This window comes from Dermacentor silvarum, chromosome 5, assembly GCF_013339745.2.
Source record: "Dermacentor silvarum isolate Dsil-2018 chromosome 5, BIME_Dsil_1.4, whole genome shotgun sequence".
Taxonomy (NCBI): domain Eukaryota; kingdom Metazoa; phylum Arthropoda; class Arachnida; order Ixodida; family Ixodidae; genus Dermacentor; species Dermacentor silvarum.
In genome coordinates, this window is record NC_051158.1 from 66,708,310 (window position 1) to 66,726,714 (window position 18,405).

Sequence of the window (18,405 nt, forward strand, 5' to 3'; positions counted from 1 at the left end):
TGTATCAGAACAAAAGTTAGGATGACTGTCAAACGACAGCTTCCTGGTAAACCTAATGAGATACGCTGCTATGGGCACCCGCTAGTTAGCTGTATCGATTAAATGCTATGAGGTCATGAGTAGGTGCTGCTACACTGCACAGCCTCAAGGATTGACCCGCATTACAAACCACATTCAAATCCTCGTGGGAACACACATTGTGCACTGCTATCAGGATTGGCCCACCAAATCATCACCTTTGATTACACTGTCTCCGGCATTGCCACGGTTTACTTTGCCAGACAGCCACACCAAACAAAGTGGGGTGAAAAAGTCAAGAAAGCTTCACTTCAGAAACTTCGTTCAGTTTATCGTTAGTTCGTTTGGCAAAACTCAGAAATTGTACACTCCCAATGTTAGAGAGGCAGGAACTTACTGTCGTCTGCTGTCATGCATAACACACTTTCCAAGTGTGATCCAAGCACGAAGAGTGATTCACAGGAAGATGGGAGGCTCAAAGTGATTACTGTACATACTCGTGTAATGGCAGCACCCGTGTAAAATCCGCACCCAGAACGTTGTAAAAAAAAAAAAAAGTCCCTCAAAAAATTAATTTAAGAATTACCCATGTACAAGTCACACCCTTGATTTTTGAGAAGGTTGGCAATGTTACCTGTTGTGTTTGAAAGTTTTTTTTCTCCGAAGCTTTTTTTTTTTTTTTAATCAGTGGCAAAACAGGCAGCCGTGCAGAGTTTTCTTGCAATCACGTGAAAGTGACAAAGGCCTTTTTTTTTCTCTCTCTTCTCCCAGTACAAGTGAGTAATGTAGTTCAATAAAGGCAAGTACCATTGAAAATACTTATGAAAAAAAAAAAAGTCTTTCTCCGTGAAATGGCCGCACCCCCGATGTTCACCCCAAATCTCAGAAAAAAACCTGCGGCCATTACATGAGTATAGACGGTAACAGTGGTAGAGCAAGAAATGTCGTTGGAGCCAACTTTTCAACACAGCGACTTGTCTTTTTCAGGGCAGCAACTGCTTTCCTTAGCAGCATTTTTATGCACCACATAGCTCACTCTCCCTCACTCTCAATGGGGGAGGAGCAGCGCAAGCTACGTGTGTAGGCGAGGGAAAGCGAGCTATGTGTACATAAAAAACGGTACAAAGGAAAGCCAGTGACAAGTGTGAATGCCTTGTGACATGTGCTCCTCAAATGTGTGCTTCCCAGAGCCAAGTGTGAGCCGTCCTTTTGACGCAACTTAAAAGGAAGGGCGCATACTCACTCGTGCTTCTTCATCTCGATGTAGTTGCTAGGAATGAGGCCCTCCTTGGAATCTAGCTCAGCCCGGTACCAGTTCATGTCGTCCTCCATGTTCAGCACCTGCAACAAGCAGACATTGCATATCTTTAGCAAATTCCAGCTATGGCTTCGAGCCATGACAAGGAGAAAAGAGATCACAGGCCCAAAAAGTGCTCTAAAAACTGGGCCAAAGTATGGCTGCAAAAGGGGTTAGAACATACGCAAGTGTTTCCAGAAAACATGCCAATAAAAGCTTGACCTATCCCCTACACATCCCAGTAACTGCACTGGGCTTGGATGTCAAGTTACAGAAAATATAGTCTCATCACCCAGGGTAAGTGGATATAGCTGGTAAAGATGTTCACCTGAAGTGGACATAAATAGTATAGTGATGGTTACCAAAGCATTCTGGTTATACTTAAATTAAGCTAAGTGGAGCAAAGCAAGTATATAGTTCGGAGATTTTTAATACCTTTCAAGAACCACCAAGAAAATGATCTGCAGCCCACCAAACACCGACTACTCAGTGTTGCCAGGTTTGGCTATTTAGAGCCAAATTGGGCTACAGGAAAAAATTTTTGGCGTCGACTTGGACGAGTTGGCTATGTGGCTATATTTGGGCTATAAGTGGCGCCCTAATCCATGCTCCAGAAGTGGCTCTGCTCAGGTAGAAGCAAATCTGCAAGGCTATGTTTTACCTGGCTGAGCGGCTGTGCGTGTGCGAAATGGCCCCCCCACCCCGCCTTCCCTTCCCTCTCTGCGCCGTTGTCTGAGCCGGTGGCTTTGATCTTTGACGCACTTAAACATAACGCCTCGCTTGACCGTTACGCACCCGATTCCCGGGCATCAGGATGAACCAGGGAGTAGTGGGTTTTTCACAGTATACTGTACTAACATGGCTATGCTCAGGAAGGGAGAGCCATAACATAGGGTCGGGGCCGTCGGGCGATCGTGGCACCGACATGAAAGAAGGGAAGCACGGGTGGATGACACGCTCCAGTGTGTCCATGGCCATGTCTTCCGGGTGAAGTATCGTGCCGGGCACAGCTTTCGACCTACTACTCCACATTTCTGGCGCAAAGCTTTACTTCCATTTTCCTTTTCCTGCTAGACAAATTTTTCTTCGTGCTTACATTCGAGATTCCCTTCGATAGGTTGGATGTAAGATTGGATCCTCCTCATAGAGGAGAATCCAAACATGGGGAAGTGGGCCACGTATGTATGTGAGAACGTATAAAGAAGAATGTGAGCAAGACCCTGAGCCAAAGGTGGGTCCTGGTGCTTTTACTTCTAGATGGTTTGACCGTAACGTCACGGATGCAGATACTCAATCTGCTAATATCGAAACATGGATGTTTGCCACGATGACATCAGTGCACCACGTCGCATGAATTTCACCCACCATGTTAGCTTAGCTTGTGAGGTGTCGTGCTGCTGGCTCTAGGATGCGGGTTTGATTCCCGGCTACGGCGGCCGCATTTCGTTCAAGGCCAAATGCAGGAACACCCGTGTACTTAGATTTAGGCGTACGTTAAAGAACCCGAGGTGGCTAAAATTCATCCGGAGTCGACCATTGTGTCATGCCTCCCAATCATATCGTGGTTTTGGTACGTAAATTAAACCTCACCAATTATTTTTTAAAACCTCCGTGGCTCTAGCCTAGCACAAAACTGGGCTCGATTCGTGGTAACGCGTGAAGTTCGTAAGCTAGAAGAAGTGATTGCGGTTATCGCTTTCTCTCAACTAACATGTGTAATAAGATTGATTCATTAGATGCCGCTGATTCCGAATTCAATTTTCGATTTCATGGCTCGTAGGCCTAACACGGATTGACTTGGCTGGGTGAAGGTACGAAAAGTTGGTTACTGAAAACTAAGCGCAACAAGTTGCATGCTGCTAATAGAATAAGTTCTAAATTGTAATTAAACGCGAAAACACTAAAGTATAAATTACTCTTCTTTTCATAAAATAGTATATTTTATTTTACTTTATAATTTTATTTATTTTATCAGCATGGTTTGCTTTTTGACAACCGGTTTTCACAGCATTACCACTGTTATCAATTTGTTGTTTACCTTTGCTCTATGTGCGCCGTCGCGGCTTTTGCCATTTCGAGCGAGGTCGGGACGTGCTCGTCGCCGAAAACGACTGCGGCCTTCTTACCCGGGTGTGCCGTTTTGCGCAGTAATATTTTAAAGCTTCGCTTACACCGATTCATTCATTGAGTGGCATCTGTTGCCTGTCCCTTTTCTGACCGCATGTTCTTGGCGTGCTAGAGACCTATATATGATGGCGGCCAGGTTGATGTAAATGGACACTATATAGGTAGTGTGTGTCCCAGCTAATCCGGGCCACGCTAATTTAAAAAAAAAAACAAAAAAAAAAACTAGAATCAATATAGGACGATGAGACAAATAAAGCGAGATATCATAGCGCAAAAGACTTGTTTTAGCTCATAAAGAAAGAAGACGTGAGCACGTCGCAGATCGCTGGACAGTTGAACTTCTACGCCGTAGGCAGAGATGACGTGTAAGAACGACGACGCTGAACATTATTTTGCGTTCACGACAGCTAAAAAGCAGAGTTCGTAGTTAATATTACTGTAAATAACTAAAAATAATAACTTAGTACTATTTCTTATAAAATAAAAGCACCAAGTTCGCCATCGGCAGCGGTTCGATGGAACTTAAGAGCTTCCGGGACCAACCAAAAAGTGTTCTGTGCAAGCATGATGTCGCTGTTTTTGATGTCAAGGGCCGATGTCACGGTAGCAGGGACAATTTGTTACGACGATTTGTGCAAAAAAGGATTGCCGTAGTCGAATGTGTAAATGTATACACAAATAAAACTGCAAAAAATGGCTATATTTGGCTACGAAATATTTCGCACTTCTTTTCTGGTTGGCTACATTTGGGCTACAATTTCTCTAGCTTTTGGCTACGCCGCCTCGTCGGACCTGGCAACACTGCGACTACCTGAACAATGTGAAAGTAGCAATGACAAATAATTTTAAAAATGTGTACGAAGTTTACTTATCCACAATGGTGCATATGAGACAAAGCTTTGGGCTCAGTGCCCACTACAATTTTGGCCACTTTCACCAGGCGACAGAGATCATAAAAAGCACAAGAAATACACCTGCTCTATCCAAGTAAAAGGCAAACCAATTTCAATCAGAACAAACTCTAGTGAATGGTAGGAGCGAAACCTAGTTGATTGATTGATTTAAGGGGCTAGACGTTCCATAGCTACACTGATGCTATGACAGTTAGGTCACCCTACAAGGTAGGATTAATTTTCACCACCTGGGTTTCTTTATTGGACTTTGTACATGATTTTTTTTAATTCACCCTCATTAAAATGCAGCCACTGTGGCGGGAAATCAAGCATGACCTCATGATGCTTGATGCATGACCTCATGCATGACCTCATGCTTGAACGGGGGCTCGCAGCCCCGTTCTGCCATGCCTGCCGCCACAGAGACAGTAACAGACATTACAGTAACCTCAGAGGCCACAGCACATGATCTAGGTTGCAAGCGTTTGCCACAAGTGGTGCTTGTTGGCTTTTTGTGAAGAGGAGGAAAGGGAGAGGGCACGAAACCAGGTTATAAGGTCATAGAGCAGGCATCTAATAAAGGAGGCAATGCATAAACTCGTGTATTGTTTGTGTGCACTGAGCTTCCAGTACCTGATACACTATGTGTCGCGAATACAGGCGGTGCATTCTGCAAGCTGTGCAACAAGTGCAGTCGGGTGATTGCCACACTCCTCTCATCGTTCCGCCATTATAGTTTAAATATGCGATGTACTCTATGTGATAATTGCTTTGTGCATTATGACTGTAACTGCTTACGTCAACTTGACATCGAATCACCTAGCACATTTATATTTGTTGCTGTCGTACCAAACGCGCCACTACTTTGTCGCGAATGCAGATTGTGCGGAAAGCTGCTCTATCCACAGTGTTGCCTGCTACGTATGAAATGGAGCGTAGTGTTCACATAAGCCATTTATTTGGACGTGCTATTGCATTCTCCAAGATCAACAGGCCTGTGCGATAGCCTTCGACCAGATGACACTTAAATCATACATGCACGCAGCCGGGAACCTTATCTGTCTATTCCGCCCTCCTCCTTTTCCGTTCCACTTCTGTGTAGGGTAGCCAACCACATGCTTTTCTGGTTACCGTGGCTACCTTCCTCCCTAGTCAAAGGTGCCTACAACGTGCATATGGCAGTTCAGCCATGCCTTACAGGTTGAGAGCGGTGTACCAAGGTGCCATGAGACCCAACTTTATGCAATGGCAATTGATATACAACACATGTGATTGTCTACAGCTTGGCAGTGTTTTCATGCTCATTTGAGTATAACCAATGCATACAGTGAAACACATAATGCTTGTTGCAATCGAAGTGCTAGCAATTCTCGCAAATTATAAACATTCAGTGTTTGGCTTTCAGGTGAGTTGTCCACGGGAAAATGCAAATTCCTTTCAAAAGTTCAGAAAAGAGTTGAATCAGTTGCAATCCAATTTTTGTTTTTTGCCCCTAACCAGCATGGATTCCATCAGCATCACTCTTGCAAAACTCGACTTCTGGAATTTACTAATGGTTTATTTTCTATCTTGGATCACTTACCTTTAGTTGACTGTATTATTGACTTTACTGAAGTGTTCAATGCTGTGTCTCACCAATGACAACTTTAAAAAATCGGCAAGCTAAACCATTATACATGATAAAGTGGATCGAATGTTTCTTAAGCAACCGAATGCAGTACGTAATAGCTTTTGATCACGATTCTCACCCCTGTTCGGTAACAAGTGATGTTCCTCAAGGTTCCGTGTTAGGTAGTCCTCTTTAGCTTATTTATATCAATGACCTACCAACAAATATCATTTCATGCATGAGACTCTTTGCAGACAAGTGCGTCATACACAGAGAAATATTTCAAACCTTTCAAAAACATCTATTCTTCAGTATAATCTTAACAACATATCCTCTTGGTGTAACACTTGGATAATGAAACTAAGTACTAATAAATGGAAAGCAATTGTACATTTACACGAATGTCGAAGACCCTCTGAATCATTTATCGATGTTAAAATTGCCACTCTATAATAATACCCTTGGGTGTTTCAAGCTCGAGTACACATCTTTTGGGATCTGCATACTAACTTGCTTAGCACTACACACAACTATACTTCAAGACACTTAGTATTACATTGTTAAAGAAAATGTTGCATCTTCCTGACCTTGGTCTGTGACGCACGCCATGCTTCCTGTTTATGCACCCCCCATTCCACAAAATCTATTATTTCAATGAAAACCTTAAACAGTAAATTTTATTGCTCTTAATTACTTATCACGGCATGTTTACCACCGTCTTAAAGTTTGTGTTCCTTACGTGTACTCTGAATCATTTGTTCCCAAAACCTGTAAAAAAATGAACCACCTGCCTGCCTCCATTGTCTCCATTCAGGATGTCATAATGTTCAAGACCACACTACATAATCAGCTGCACAAACTAGACAGACATTAACATAAGTTAGCATTTGATTTTCTCTTAATGTACCACTATCGCTTAGTTGTATAACCTTTAAGCAACTGTTGTCACTCTATGATGTGTTTTTAATTTTGTAAACCATCAAAGGTACATTATAGAACAGTTTCCTACGATAATGTGAAGGGTTAAAATTGGCGCTACTCTGCCAGTGGCTGCATGGGAATACCAGACAGAGAGGGCTTTGGGTTGATATAATACGCGTAAAGCGAGGTCATCTTGAAGACGCGCCTGGTGGACACTGTTTGTCTGTCATGTAATTAGTATCCAATAAAATGGCAAGCAAAACACACTTTCGTTTGTGCTATATTATAACAAATTACTGTCAATGGGTAAGTGCTAGGATGTAGAGTTGTTTAGGCGTCTGTATGAATTTACACAATGAAAAGGTTTGCACTGCCTTTTGTCTGTTTCAATCATGCAATTCCCATTTCAAGGCAAGACCAATTTGGAGCCAAGCCATGTTCAAGCCAAGCCTAACATCCTAATATAGATGAAGACCCTTGATGTTTCAAGTCATACTGTAAGAAAATCTGTGACATTTCTCATAAAAGAGAGGGACAGAAGAATATTAAATGGGTATATGTAAGTTAGCACACCAAGGCTGTGCTTGCAGTCCAAGTACAAATCATGACATTGGTGGTGCCATTAAAGCACAAGGTCTTGCCCCGCAACCATTCAGCCCTGATGTTATCCAAGTGATTGTAAAATGTGCACCAAAAATCTTACTGCGAGAGCAGGGCTTGATAAACCAGAAGAGGTGCAAAAACAAAAAGCGGGTTCACAGAAGTTCCCAGACCAACTCTTGCCGCGACATCATGGATTTGACGTCAAAGTAGTCTGTTCGGGCCTAGTTAATTTCTTTTTATTGGTAAAGATTAGACTTTGTTGAATTCTGAACTAGCCAAAAAAGACTGAACATAGCAAGCTTTGAGAATATTCATTGAGCCACAAACACCCAAATACAAGAAAATATTAAATCCATGACGTGAGTGACGTACCGACTGGGGGTTTCGGAATGAAATTTAAAAAATTGTACCAATTTTTACTTTCTCTTCTAATAATCAAACCATTAATGAGAAATTAGCAGAATTTTTAAGGAATATTTCTTAGTCTACAGTTCTGAACTGATATACTGTTTCCCATTGGTGCTCCCTTTAAAGGGACACCGAAGAGAAACACTTAATACATTTAGAGTGATAAACATATAGAAAGTATTTTCATTATTTGTATGGTAAGAGGTTTATTATTGGGAGAGAAAAAGAAAGGCCAAACTTTAATCTATTGAATTTCGTGCAATACCCTAGCGCCGGTACATCTCTGTGATCACCACGGGTGCCAATCTTATTTTCTTGCATTTGGGCAGTTGTGGCGAAGTAAAAAACGCCTTAGAAATTTGCTAAGTACAGTCTTTCACTCCCTTAGAACACAATGTAGTCCACTTTAACTGATAAAAGATAAAAGGGCCCCTAAACGGTTTGGACAAATTTTGTAGACGCGTAGAGTACTCCTACAGTAAAATATTCGCACCACAATTTGTGTGAAGCGTCCCACATTAAAAGAGCTACGAACGTTTACCAGTTACCCTCCTCCAAAGCCACGCTTTTCCTCCCCAACTCATTTGCCGAGTGATCTGGGCTAAGCTCCGCCTTCAATGGCTCAGCGTCCTGATGGGACGTCGTGTCTTCTACTTCCGGTTGTCTTGAAGCCAGCGCGCAAAGCCTCTCCAACCTCTCCGCCAGCCGCCTGGCCGTCGATCCCCAGTGAGAGCTATCCAAGCAGCGCGCATTGCGAGCATTCTGTCGCAGCGCCGAGCGTGTCCGGTATTCCGGTAACCACAGGCGAGCTGGGCATTTTGACGGATGGGCGGAGGTGTAAACCAAAGCCCCTCCATACTACTACCATTCTGATGAAGGAACTGTAGCGTAGATGTACGTACGTGACCGGGTTGATAGGTCTGCACATTCCAGCCACCTAGTGGCGCAGTGCTTAACCAGTCAAACACAGAGCTAATATCCCCCCCCCCCCCTGTAACAAAATGTAAAACAGTTAAAACATTTAAAAAGACGTGCACACGATTACGCACCTGCCAATAATTTACACCAGCAGCGAAATAGAACACACTTGGATACTGCTATATTAACTGTGTGTTTGGTTTAAGCGATCCACAAGACTCCTCATGAAGCCTGTGCGACTCGTGGATTTACTCACGAAGAAGCAACGCTGTTGCACCGCATCAGAATCGACTCCGCGTACGCCCCCCCTGCTTGGTTATTCAAGACTGGGCTTTGCGCTTCCCCGCTCTGTGCCTTCTGTGGTGACATTGGCGACATCGAAAATTTCAATTGGCTATGCCCGCAGTTTGACATAGAAAGAAAAGCGATGGTCGACAGCCTGCAAAGGAGCAGTCTTACCTATGGTCTTACGCACAGGGCCTTTGAAAGCATCGTTTTCCCCCGGAGAGTCCGCGGCAATCAGGCAGAGAGAGCGCAACGACTACTGATAGCCTTCCTGCGAGACACGGGGCTCATTGGCACCTTGTGACACACCCCTCAACTCAAAGGAGGATCAGGCGGAACAATTGCCAGCTATGTATGCCAGGCTAACCCCGCCTGCTTCAACATCATCACCACCACCACCACCTCTGTGTCACCAGATGGCTGCACTGTGCAGGCCGTTCATGTTAGTGCCTCCACTCACCCCGTAAAATGCCCTGTCCACCTGCACTCGCGTTTACCTGAATACCGGACATGCTAAACTCCATTGTGCTAATAATCCTTTGGCCTGAAGTGACGGCCGCAAACGCGTAGATGCTGGTGCCGATCGGATACTGACAGCCTGATACGCTGCAGCCACTCTGCTCGTATGTTGCCTTGCAGGGAGACATGGTGTCGCAACTTGACATGTCGTCGATCTCTAGATTTGCAGCCTACAACGTCACAAGCGCCATCCATGGTGCTTGTGAAAAGAAAGCTTGAGGCTCGTGTCAAGATGGAGAATGGTGTAACACAAGTAGACGAAACTTGTTGTGTGCCGAAGTGCTTGAGTGTAGTGATAAATTGTCATTGTGTATCTGTTACCTTTTTTTATAGAAACGAATCAACCAACATTTCAACTATTACGAACATTTGTTCACCATAAATGTGGAAAAATTATAGATGATGCACTCTGGGTAGCCAATCGGATAGTGCGCCCTACTGACGTCAGATGGTCTACATGCGTCAATAGGGGTAGGGTGGCTGAAAACTTAGGGGAGCGGAGCCGCTGCGATCGGTAGCAATGTAAATTTGTAAAACCTTATAAAAAACTACACGCTTTACGCGGAGCACTTAAATGTGTCACTTAATGATATAAAGGACCTACCCTAATGACTCAGTACGTTTGTACAAAATCATCAAAATTGTTTCAGGGTCCCTAGCAGGCGGCATTGAAAAGTTTCAGGTACCTTTAAATGGGCCCTAGCAGAGGACGCTGAAATGCATGACGTCACGGCGAGGGAACTGCCAGAGGGCGCCCCCAACAGTCCTGGCAGGTTCTGGCAGCCCGCGGGTAGCCAGAACCGTCCAGCCCGAGTAAAACGAATGCGCAGTGGAAGTGCGTCACGCGGTCGGCGGAGCAACCCGAGAAAAAACGAAGGCGCGCTGGCTGGCTCTGGCAGCCCGCGGGTAGCCAGAAGTCGAAAATCGAAGAAGCCCAGTGATGGAAAAGAACTAGGAAGCTTACAAGCAAGTATGTGACCGGTATGGTCAGCAGCACGGCAACAAATAACGTCAAACGCGAAGTGAGAGACGCTGAGACAATGTCATGGGTGGTGGCAATGGAAAAGAAACCTGCTACGACTAACTACCTCAAAGGAAAAAATGAAATCAGGAAAGAAACAATTTATGAATACTCAAAGGGAAGGTCTTTACTTTTCGAAGCGAGATCTGGATGCCTTAGAACGCGTCGTTATAAAGCGAGGTACACCAAGGATGAAGACCCATGTACTTGCTGCGGTAAAGCTAGGAAAACGATGAAACAAGTTTGATTGGAATGGGAAGAAATCTATCCAGCTGCCAGTCTAGGCTCCTCCGACCTCTTTGAGGCCCTTGGGTTCAGGGATAGCAGGGCAAAAGAGGCGGTTGGAGGTTTGGTGGCAGAAAAGTAGAGAGACCACAAAGAAACAGAGTTCCCAGTAGTGGTTCAAAAAGTTTGATGCTTGGAATTCTTTGTATTTGTGTTTTCTCAAAAATAAAGGTAGGATATTAGGCAAAATAATAAGAGCTTGGTGGCACAGCCCACCACCCTGTTTCAAAGGGGACGCTCATAGCCCCCCATCCATCCATCCCTTTTTCTCTTTTTTTTTGCGTCTTTTTGTGGCTTAGCAAGCGTGGCTTTTGGTATTGTTAACGGGTAATCTACTTATAGATGTCCTGCACTGACGTCATCTTAGGCGCCACCACGTTGGTGAACCAGCACGGTGGGCGGCTGCGGCCGTGACGTCCGCGTGCAAGCTTATTTTTTTCTCTTTAGAGTCGGGTCTCCGGATTAATTTTAACCCGGCGTTCTTCAAAACCACAGCACGGCAGACGAGGGTTGTAGTGCATTCCACTATCGGAATGTGGCCGCGGCGTGCGGGAATCGAACCAGCGACTTCTTTCGTACTGTATAAATGGAACCACGAGAACGTGGGAAGTTAAAGCGAGACACGTTTTTCTCAAGTCGGCTTGGCTTAGGTAGCCCAGACGGCTCGGCTTAGAGAGAGAAGAGCCCCAGTTCTCCAGATTCCGGCCCCGTTCCGAACCGCCCGGCCCGCCGGCGCAACTTCCCCGAGCGGAGCTTATTTTTAGCCCAGGCTTCATCACTTGCTCGCGATGAGGGGGGAAAGAGAGAACAAAAATTAAAAGTAAAATAAAGAACGCGCAGACAGAAACAAGCCGCTCGAAGAAGAAACGAAATAAAAGAAAAAAAAATGGCGCTAAGAAAAGAAGCCCCCAAGGTTCGCCGCGACCTGCAAATGCCGGCTCCACCACGAGGAAAACGCTTCGGACGGTGGGCTGTAACGAGAAGAGGCGGGCCCAATCAATATGCCACCCCGTGAGTAGGTCGCGCGGATCATCTGCCAACCGGTGGCCCCCGCGAGAAAACGACTCTTCGCCGACGAGCCTGATGCACCCGTCGTACGCGAACGAAGGTCACTTTTGAAACAAAAAGAATTGTGACGCTTGCAGCGTCCCCCCGAAACGACTTCACAAGTGGGTGATTAAGGTATCGGTTTTAATTACCACCGCCTGGCATTCTTTTAAGTACAGCTAAATTTAAGTACGCGAACGTTTTTAAAATCAGACCCCTGAAAGTCTCGTTATTGCTGCACTTACCGAAAAAGAAATTAAGAGCGGAAAAAAAAAAAAAAAAGACGGCCGTAATAACGGGCGTAAAAGCCAATCTAAGATAAACGAAAAGGTGTTACAAAATTCAGTGCAAAAATGAAATGTGGGCACGGTACGCCTCGTATCCGCCTACGCCGGAATGCGGCCCCCGATGCTGGGAATCGGAGTTCGAACCCGCAACCTCGACAAAGACACACACAGCCGACGAACGACGCGTCGGAATAGGCGGCTGTTCGGTTCAGACTGGAGAAGAAGCCGTGTTGGAAGTTCGGCTGAAACTTGTTGGACGGCGGCAGCTGATACGACTACCCATGGATTTTCCTCCTTTTTTTTTTTTCTTTCCCTTTCAGCGGTATGTTCCGCGCTCGCCAAACTACCCGTAACCATTATTACCGGCGTATTTTTAAGCTGCTATCAGGACGGAACGGCGTTCTGGGTAATTGCGACCAGTAAAGTGGCCGCAACTTCGAACGAACAGACATGTTTCAACGAAATAAACTCCCCCCCCCCCCCCCCCCCCCCCGCTTCACGTTGTAGCTGCCCGAGCGCCAAATGACGTGACTGCATTTGTCATTTAGACCGCTGCTTCTACGAACAATTCCGGCAAAAATAGCTTTGCCCGCTTTATTTCCGCGTTACACACATCGGCGGAAATGTTACGTGTTCTTTGCAACGCGGAACTGTATCAGACCCCCCACGTTTTTCGTTAGTTCTTTCCTGCTATATCTTGAGAACGACGTCGATGCATGTTGCTCAGTCCGGTAGGGCTGGGTCACTGGCTCCGACTGGGCCTGGAAACGCGCTCATCCAGCTTTCGGGTTCAGTTTTGGAGTGACGCAGTTCTAGAGAGCCAATCACGTAACTCACGCGACAACATACAGAACTTGCGGCACCGGCATCCATGCTTCAAAGGATGCCTTTAAATATGGTAGTCAGCTTACAACTACTGACAAGAACGGCAAATTGGTTAGAACCACGGAGCACCCGTATATAACTTCGCAAAAGTGCTGTTTATCAGCCCGTGTTTATCAGCTGTAAATGGGTTTTCCGGAGACAACGTTGGCACAGGACTACTCTACCGACTTCAGCGGCTGCGTCAGCTGTCAGATGGAAGTTTTTGCTTCTGTTACGGTCTTCTGAGCAACTCCGTGAAGTACCACCGACAAAGAAAGAATGCAAATCGCGCGCTTGCAGCTCTGTCCCGCAAACACGCACATTGAAACGAAGAAAAAATACGTTGAAGTTCTCCAACAGACCTAACAAAAAGAGACGGTGGCAAGCAACGCGACACCTCAGAAACAGCAGTCGCGTCAACTTCTAGAAAAGGACGTCGAGATAGCGTACGACGGTCCTAAGATTTCGACGAACACGATACTTCCGAGAAAAAAAAAAAAAAAAAAAAGAAAGCATGCCTGTATTTCTTTCTTTCTGAACGGTTTCTCCGAGGTCACCCGGTCCCCGATCTGCAAAAACAAGTTCCTTGCTCCCGCGCCGGTTTCTGCGCGTTCTTTCAAGAATGCCGAGGAGACCAACTGGTTTGCAACTACTGGAAAATCGCTGGTCCCATGAGTTACCGAATCTTGCTTAAAAAAGAAAGCAGTTAGGCAAACGATTTTATCGCAAGGCAGCGACTTCGCTGCACAAACCTTAGATCACACTGTTGAACACACGTGAAAAAACAAACACAGCCGGACACGGAGATGACACTTGTGGAGCCTTGAAAACCTCTAGGTTCAAAGACCAGCTCGCCACTCGAATAAACCCGCATATAAGGCCGTAAAAGCCCAGCCAGCTGGCTTGACCTAACGAAAGCGAAACGTGCCGAGACAGCCGGTACACGGTTGAACGAAGAAAAACACTTGTTGGCTACTGCGAACTTGGAAAGCAACAAATCTCAGCTGCGGAACGCCGTTACGGTGCGTTGGGCCGAGCTCAGCCGTGTCGGCGAACCAAAGCGACAACAAAAAAGAAAGCGTTATTTTCCCTCCTCCGATCCCTAGGCATCATTACACGACGCCACGAGCACGGCTACCTCCTGTCTACAGCTCTGAGCAGGGGTACAAAAAAATTAAATAAAAATAAAACGAAGCTCCCTGCTTATGGGAGGGGTCGTCCTTCTCCCCACAATGCGAGGACCTGTCGCAACACCGCCGAGAAGCAAGTGGGGGACGGACATCGTCGCGACAAGCGAGCCGAGCAAATCAGACCGACAAAAGAATCGTGAATGCCATGCATACGCGCAAGAACGGTCGCCTTTCAAAAAAAGCCAGCGTCGGCGCGTCGATTTCCTTCGCCTGTATCCACTATCATTCTTTAAAAATTCTTTCACGAGCGTCGCACACATTCGCAAGAGAAGAAGCGCGCTAGTGAATGCGCCCCATCTTTTTGCCCCGGCGCACGCCGCCGACACTCCGTTGTCGGCCCAGTTATCGCCGCGATAGAAAAAAAAAAAAAAAAGAAAGAAAGCCATTCGCGTCATAGGCGAGGCAACAAAAATACAAAAAAAAAAAAAAAGGAACGGGGCGAGACACGGTATCGGCAATAGCGAGACGGGAGCAACGTCAACAGGACCACCAGCCGTAGCACATATACAGCGGAGCTGTGCTCATAAGCGAGTCAAAACGGCGTCAACGCGCTCGGCTGCACACAACACAACAATCAAAACACCACCACCGCCGTTGGGCAGAGCTGCGCGAAGAGCTCTGCAAGCGACGGTTCGGCGGAAAAGCCAACACCGCCTCACCTTCAACACTTGGCCCTTGCGAAAGCTCAGTTCGTCGTCGGCCGTCGCAGTGAAGTCGTGCTTCGCGATGGCTTCCATGCTTCTTCGCCGAGCCCCCCTGTGTGGCTGCTCACTTTCGCTCGCGAAGAGGCTCTCTTGGGTCGCGAGGCCTAGCGAAGTGCACCAGCAGTTCCCCCTACGGGAACGTGAAATCACGACCCCCAAACGTCGGTGGCCCGCTGGCGTGCGTCTTCTTCCTCTCGTTTGATTGTTAACGCGGCTCGTCGCACAGAAACACACAACCTCGAGAGAGAGAGAGCACACTAGGAGCACGTGCAGATCCCCGACGATCCCGAAATTTGTAATCCGATCTGCCGAAGACTTCGACGACGTAGAACGAAGAAACAACACCGCACGAGCACTGCTTGATCAACGCACACTTTTCATTTCGAGGAACAACCGAACGCAGCAACAGCCACCGAGCGCGCAGGATCACTGCGGATGGACACTTGTCGCGGGTAAAAGTAGGTCTGAGTCACACACGCCGCCTCAACTGCACGCGGCGAACGCTGTTCTCGTTGATGCAACGCACGTGTGCTAAATGCAGGTTTAAAAGTTTATTATATTTTGTCGTGTGCGATTATGCGCGTATATTATACAGATCGGGCTAAATGCGCAACTCAGATATGCGGCACTATTTCATGAAGCGGACGCAGTAGGGATTTGGGACTTTGAGACCCGAGATCATGTGATCAAGGCCTTCAAAACACGAACACACCGAAACTTCTTACAACTTGAGAATGTGTCAGTAGTTGTTAACACGCATCTTCACGTCATGTCATTTTTTACTTGTTTACTTGATTTATTTTTATTATTTCTAGCTACTTGCTTATCTACACGATGGACACATTTATCTAGCCCATTAAGGCTTTGCATAGAGTTTCATGCAATAAATACGATCTATAAAACTCTCTGAGGCTTTGTAGAACTAAACACATTCTACCCCAAATAGATCCGTGTAGAAAAGAAAGAAAAAGATGTCTGAATAATGGTTATTGCGTCTTACAAAGCGCACAAACTGCAGCGCACTTTGTAGTGTACTCTTTAGCGCTCTGTAGTATTACTAGTTTCACGCTTCGCATCTTCAATTAGAGCTGGAGTAAAGGAATAAATAGTTTTGCTAATGTCATTAGACAAAAAGGTAAAAAAAAATGGCGCAAATTTTGCAACTTTCAAAGCACCCCCAACGTGCCCCAACCTTTCTGCGCTTCCAGCCATTGTTCCAGCCTACTTCAGTTCATCCATGAGTTGTAGCTTCCGGTTTCTATGCTACTTCCGGCGGCGCGGCGGCCGCCGCACAGCTGACGACGCCTGCGCGCATCTAGCTGTTGGGGTGACGACTATGCTGCACCGCCGACGAGCGAGGTGCTGGCGACCCCGTGTCCCCGACCCCTTCTAAAGTCCGAAGGACGGCGGCTCGCGGTCCAACGTCTTCGCGCGAAGGAGCAAGCCGGCCGCGCCGCTCGGTGATGGCCGGCGACCGCGACGTGTTGGTCAGAGCACGCTGCTTCCGAAGACACCGCTTCTCCTGATCGACGATTATTAGTTTTTTGGCTACCTCGTCGCCATGGCCGCTACCATCGCCCGCATCCCGTCCGAGCCGCGCTACATCGACAGCTTCTTCTACAAGTACGCGCTGTCGGTCGCCGCCGCAGCTGTGGCCGAGACGAGTGAGTGCCAGTTGCGTCGCCTTGCGCGCGGCGAGGTCGTAGGACTTCTCGCCCTGGCGTACGACCGCGGTCATAACACGCCAAACTTTACCTGTTGGTGCGAGCTCGTGTCTTTCGTTGATCGTTTTTGAGTCCCGTCCGTGTTGCACTGCATCGTCCCGTATCGAGCTTTACACCTTGCCCGTGTATGTCCTCTTAACGTTTGGGGGAAAACTTGACGGCTTCGGGCACCTCTCACAAGGTCAGGTGGCCTGGACCTTCAAGGATGGCGCGAAGTAGCCCAATAGCAACAGGGAAAGCCGCGCTTATTTTTCACCGGCCCTGTAGTGGTACCGCCGAAGGGATATCGTTGTGTAAATCTGCAGGCGGTATATCGTGCGCCTATTTGAAAGTTGTCATGGTTAAGCGGCGTATGTCGTACGCAGGCGGAAGGAATGGTGGTGCTCTCGCGTTGACTCAGACCTAAACTTGGGCGAACAAAAACGTTTTGCATCTTGTTATTAATTATCAGTGCGCGCGCGCGTTTGAGGCGCGGATAATAGCTCGCGATCTTATAACGAGCGACAGGGGTCCCTGAGCACTTCCCCCAATTAACCGCTGGTCGGTAAACAAGGACGACGAGAGGGAAAAGTGAAAAGATTGCGCGCCTAATTGGCTTCGTGCGAGCGTCTTATCGTCGCTGCTTTTTTTGGGTCGTTTGGGCCCCTTTGATTCTTCCCAGGCGGCCGCGACAACTGCCCGAGAAACGTGGAGGAGTTCCAAGTTTTGATTTCCTGGATGAACGAGGCTATAAGAAAGACTCGTTACGTAACGGTAGACGTGTATGGGGGACAGCTTAGTGTGAAGCTAGTGACCAGCCGCGCAAGGTTAGAGTCACTCTAGTTAAGTTAGGGAATGTCTAGCACCCTGTAGATTCCCTGCGCCGCCAATTTGTTTCTAAGCGGAAGGTGAATTGAAGGGAATTAGACTTGTAGGGCACCCATTTGAATGTTTTCAACGCATGTGACCAACTTCAAGACCGTTTCACTTCTTTTATCGTAACTGAAACGGTTGAAATGTACCGCGTCATTTATGGAACTAAGCTGAAACAATGCGACTAAACAAGGACACACACAGATGCCACAGAACAGTGCCTGCCTTTTTATATTGTGCCCTGAACAGGCATTCGTACAGTGTTACATGACAAAATTTATAATCTGTCATGCAAAAAGGTGCCTGTTGTGTGGTGGTTGTTTCTCTGTGTCCTTGTTTAGTTCCACTGTTTCAGCTTTAATTAGTTATAATTACGAACCAACTAGTCCTCAGCAAGGTGTTACCGTGTCATATTTTCATGTGTACTTATTAGCCACCCTCATGTACGTTGTACAGTGCCGATAAAGGCCCTTGGGCATGCATGTGCGTGTAAGCCACACACAAACACATATTTTAAGCTAGAAGTGCTGACTGACAGATTTCATATTTAAGTGCGTGCAAGTTAGCCCAATCTAGAAAACTCTTAAAAGTGCATATTTGCAGTGTGAGAATGACACCAAAATCGATAATATGTAAGGATTGCTTATGCTTGATTCTCTTCCTTGTCATCCACCGCCCGCCACTAGCCACTGCTGCTGATAACATAGGCTGGGGGGCTGGGCCGCTCAGGCCGACTTATACAGCATCAAAAAAATACTAAGGACAGAATTGTTACATTTCTTCCTGCCCAAATATAATAGGTAGCCCTCCCATAAGCAGTCCCGGAACATTGC

At 46.6% G+C, this 18,405-nt stretch overlaps 2 protein-coding genes across 3 annotated transcripts in view; one reads left to right on the forward strand and one right to left on the reverse strand.

The window, feature by feature from the left end:
* LOC119453442 (growth factor receptor-bound protein 2) overlaps positions 1 to 15,453 on the reverse strand; it is a 34,904-nt gene extending 19,451 nt beyond the window's left edge. Inside the window, exons 1-2 of one of the 2 annotated variants that reach the window (XM_037715473.2) lie at positions 14,952 to 15,453; positions 1,262 to 1,359 (exon numbers count right to left, since the gene is read on the reverse strand). In XM_037715473.2, coding sequence (XP_037571401.1) covers positions 1,262 to 1,359; positions 14,952 to 15,029 — 176 coding nt within the window. In that variant the 5' untranslated portion in view covers positions 15,030 to 15,453. The remainder of the gene's footprint in view (positions 1 to 1,261; positions 1,360 to 14,951) is intronic. The other variant, XM_037715474.2, reaches the window with a different exon arrangement.
* An 803-nt stretch (positions 15,454 to 16,256) lies between these two features.
* The window catches only part of LOC119453441 (mitochondrial uncoupling protein 4-like), a 32,462-nt gene continuing 30,313 nt past the window's right edge, over positions 16,257 to 18,405 (forward strand). Inside the window, exon 1 of the mRNA XM_037715472.2 lies at positions 16,257 to 16,660. Coding sequence (XP_037571400.1) covers positions 16,558 to 16,660 — 103 coding nt within the window. The 5' untranslated portion in view covers positions 16,257 to 16,557. The remainder of the gene's footprint in view (positions 16,661 to 18,405) is intronic.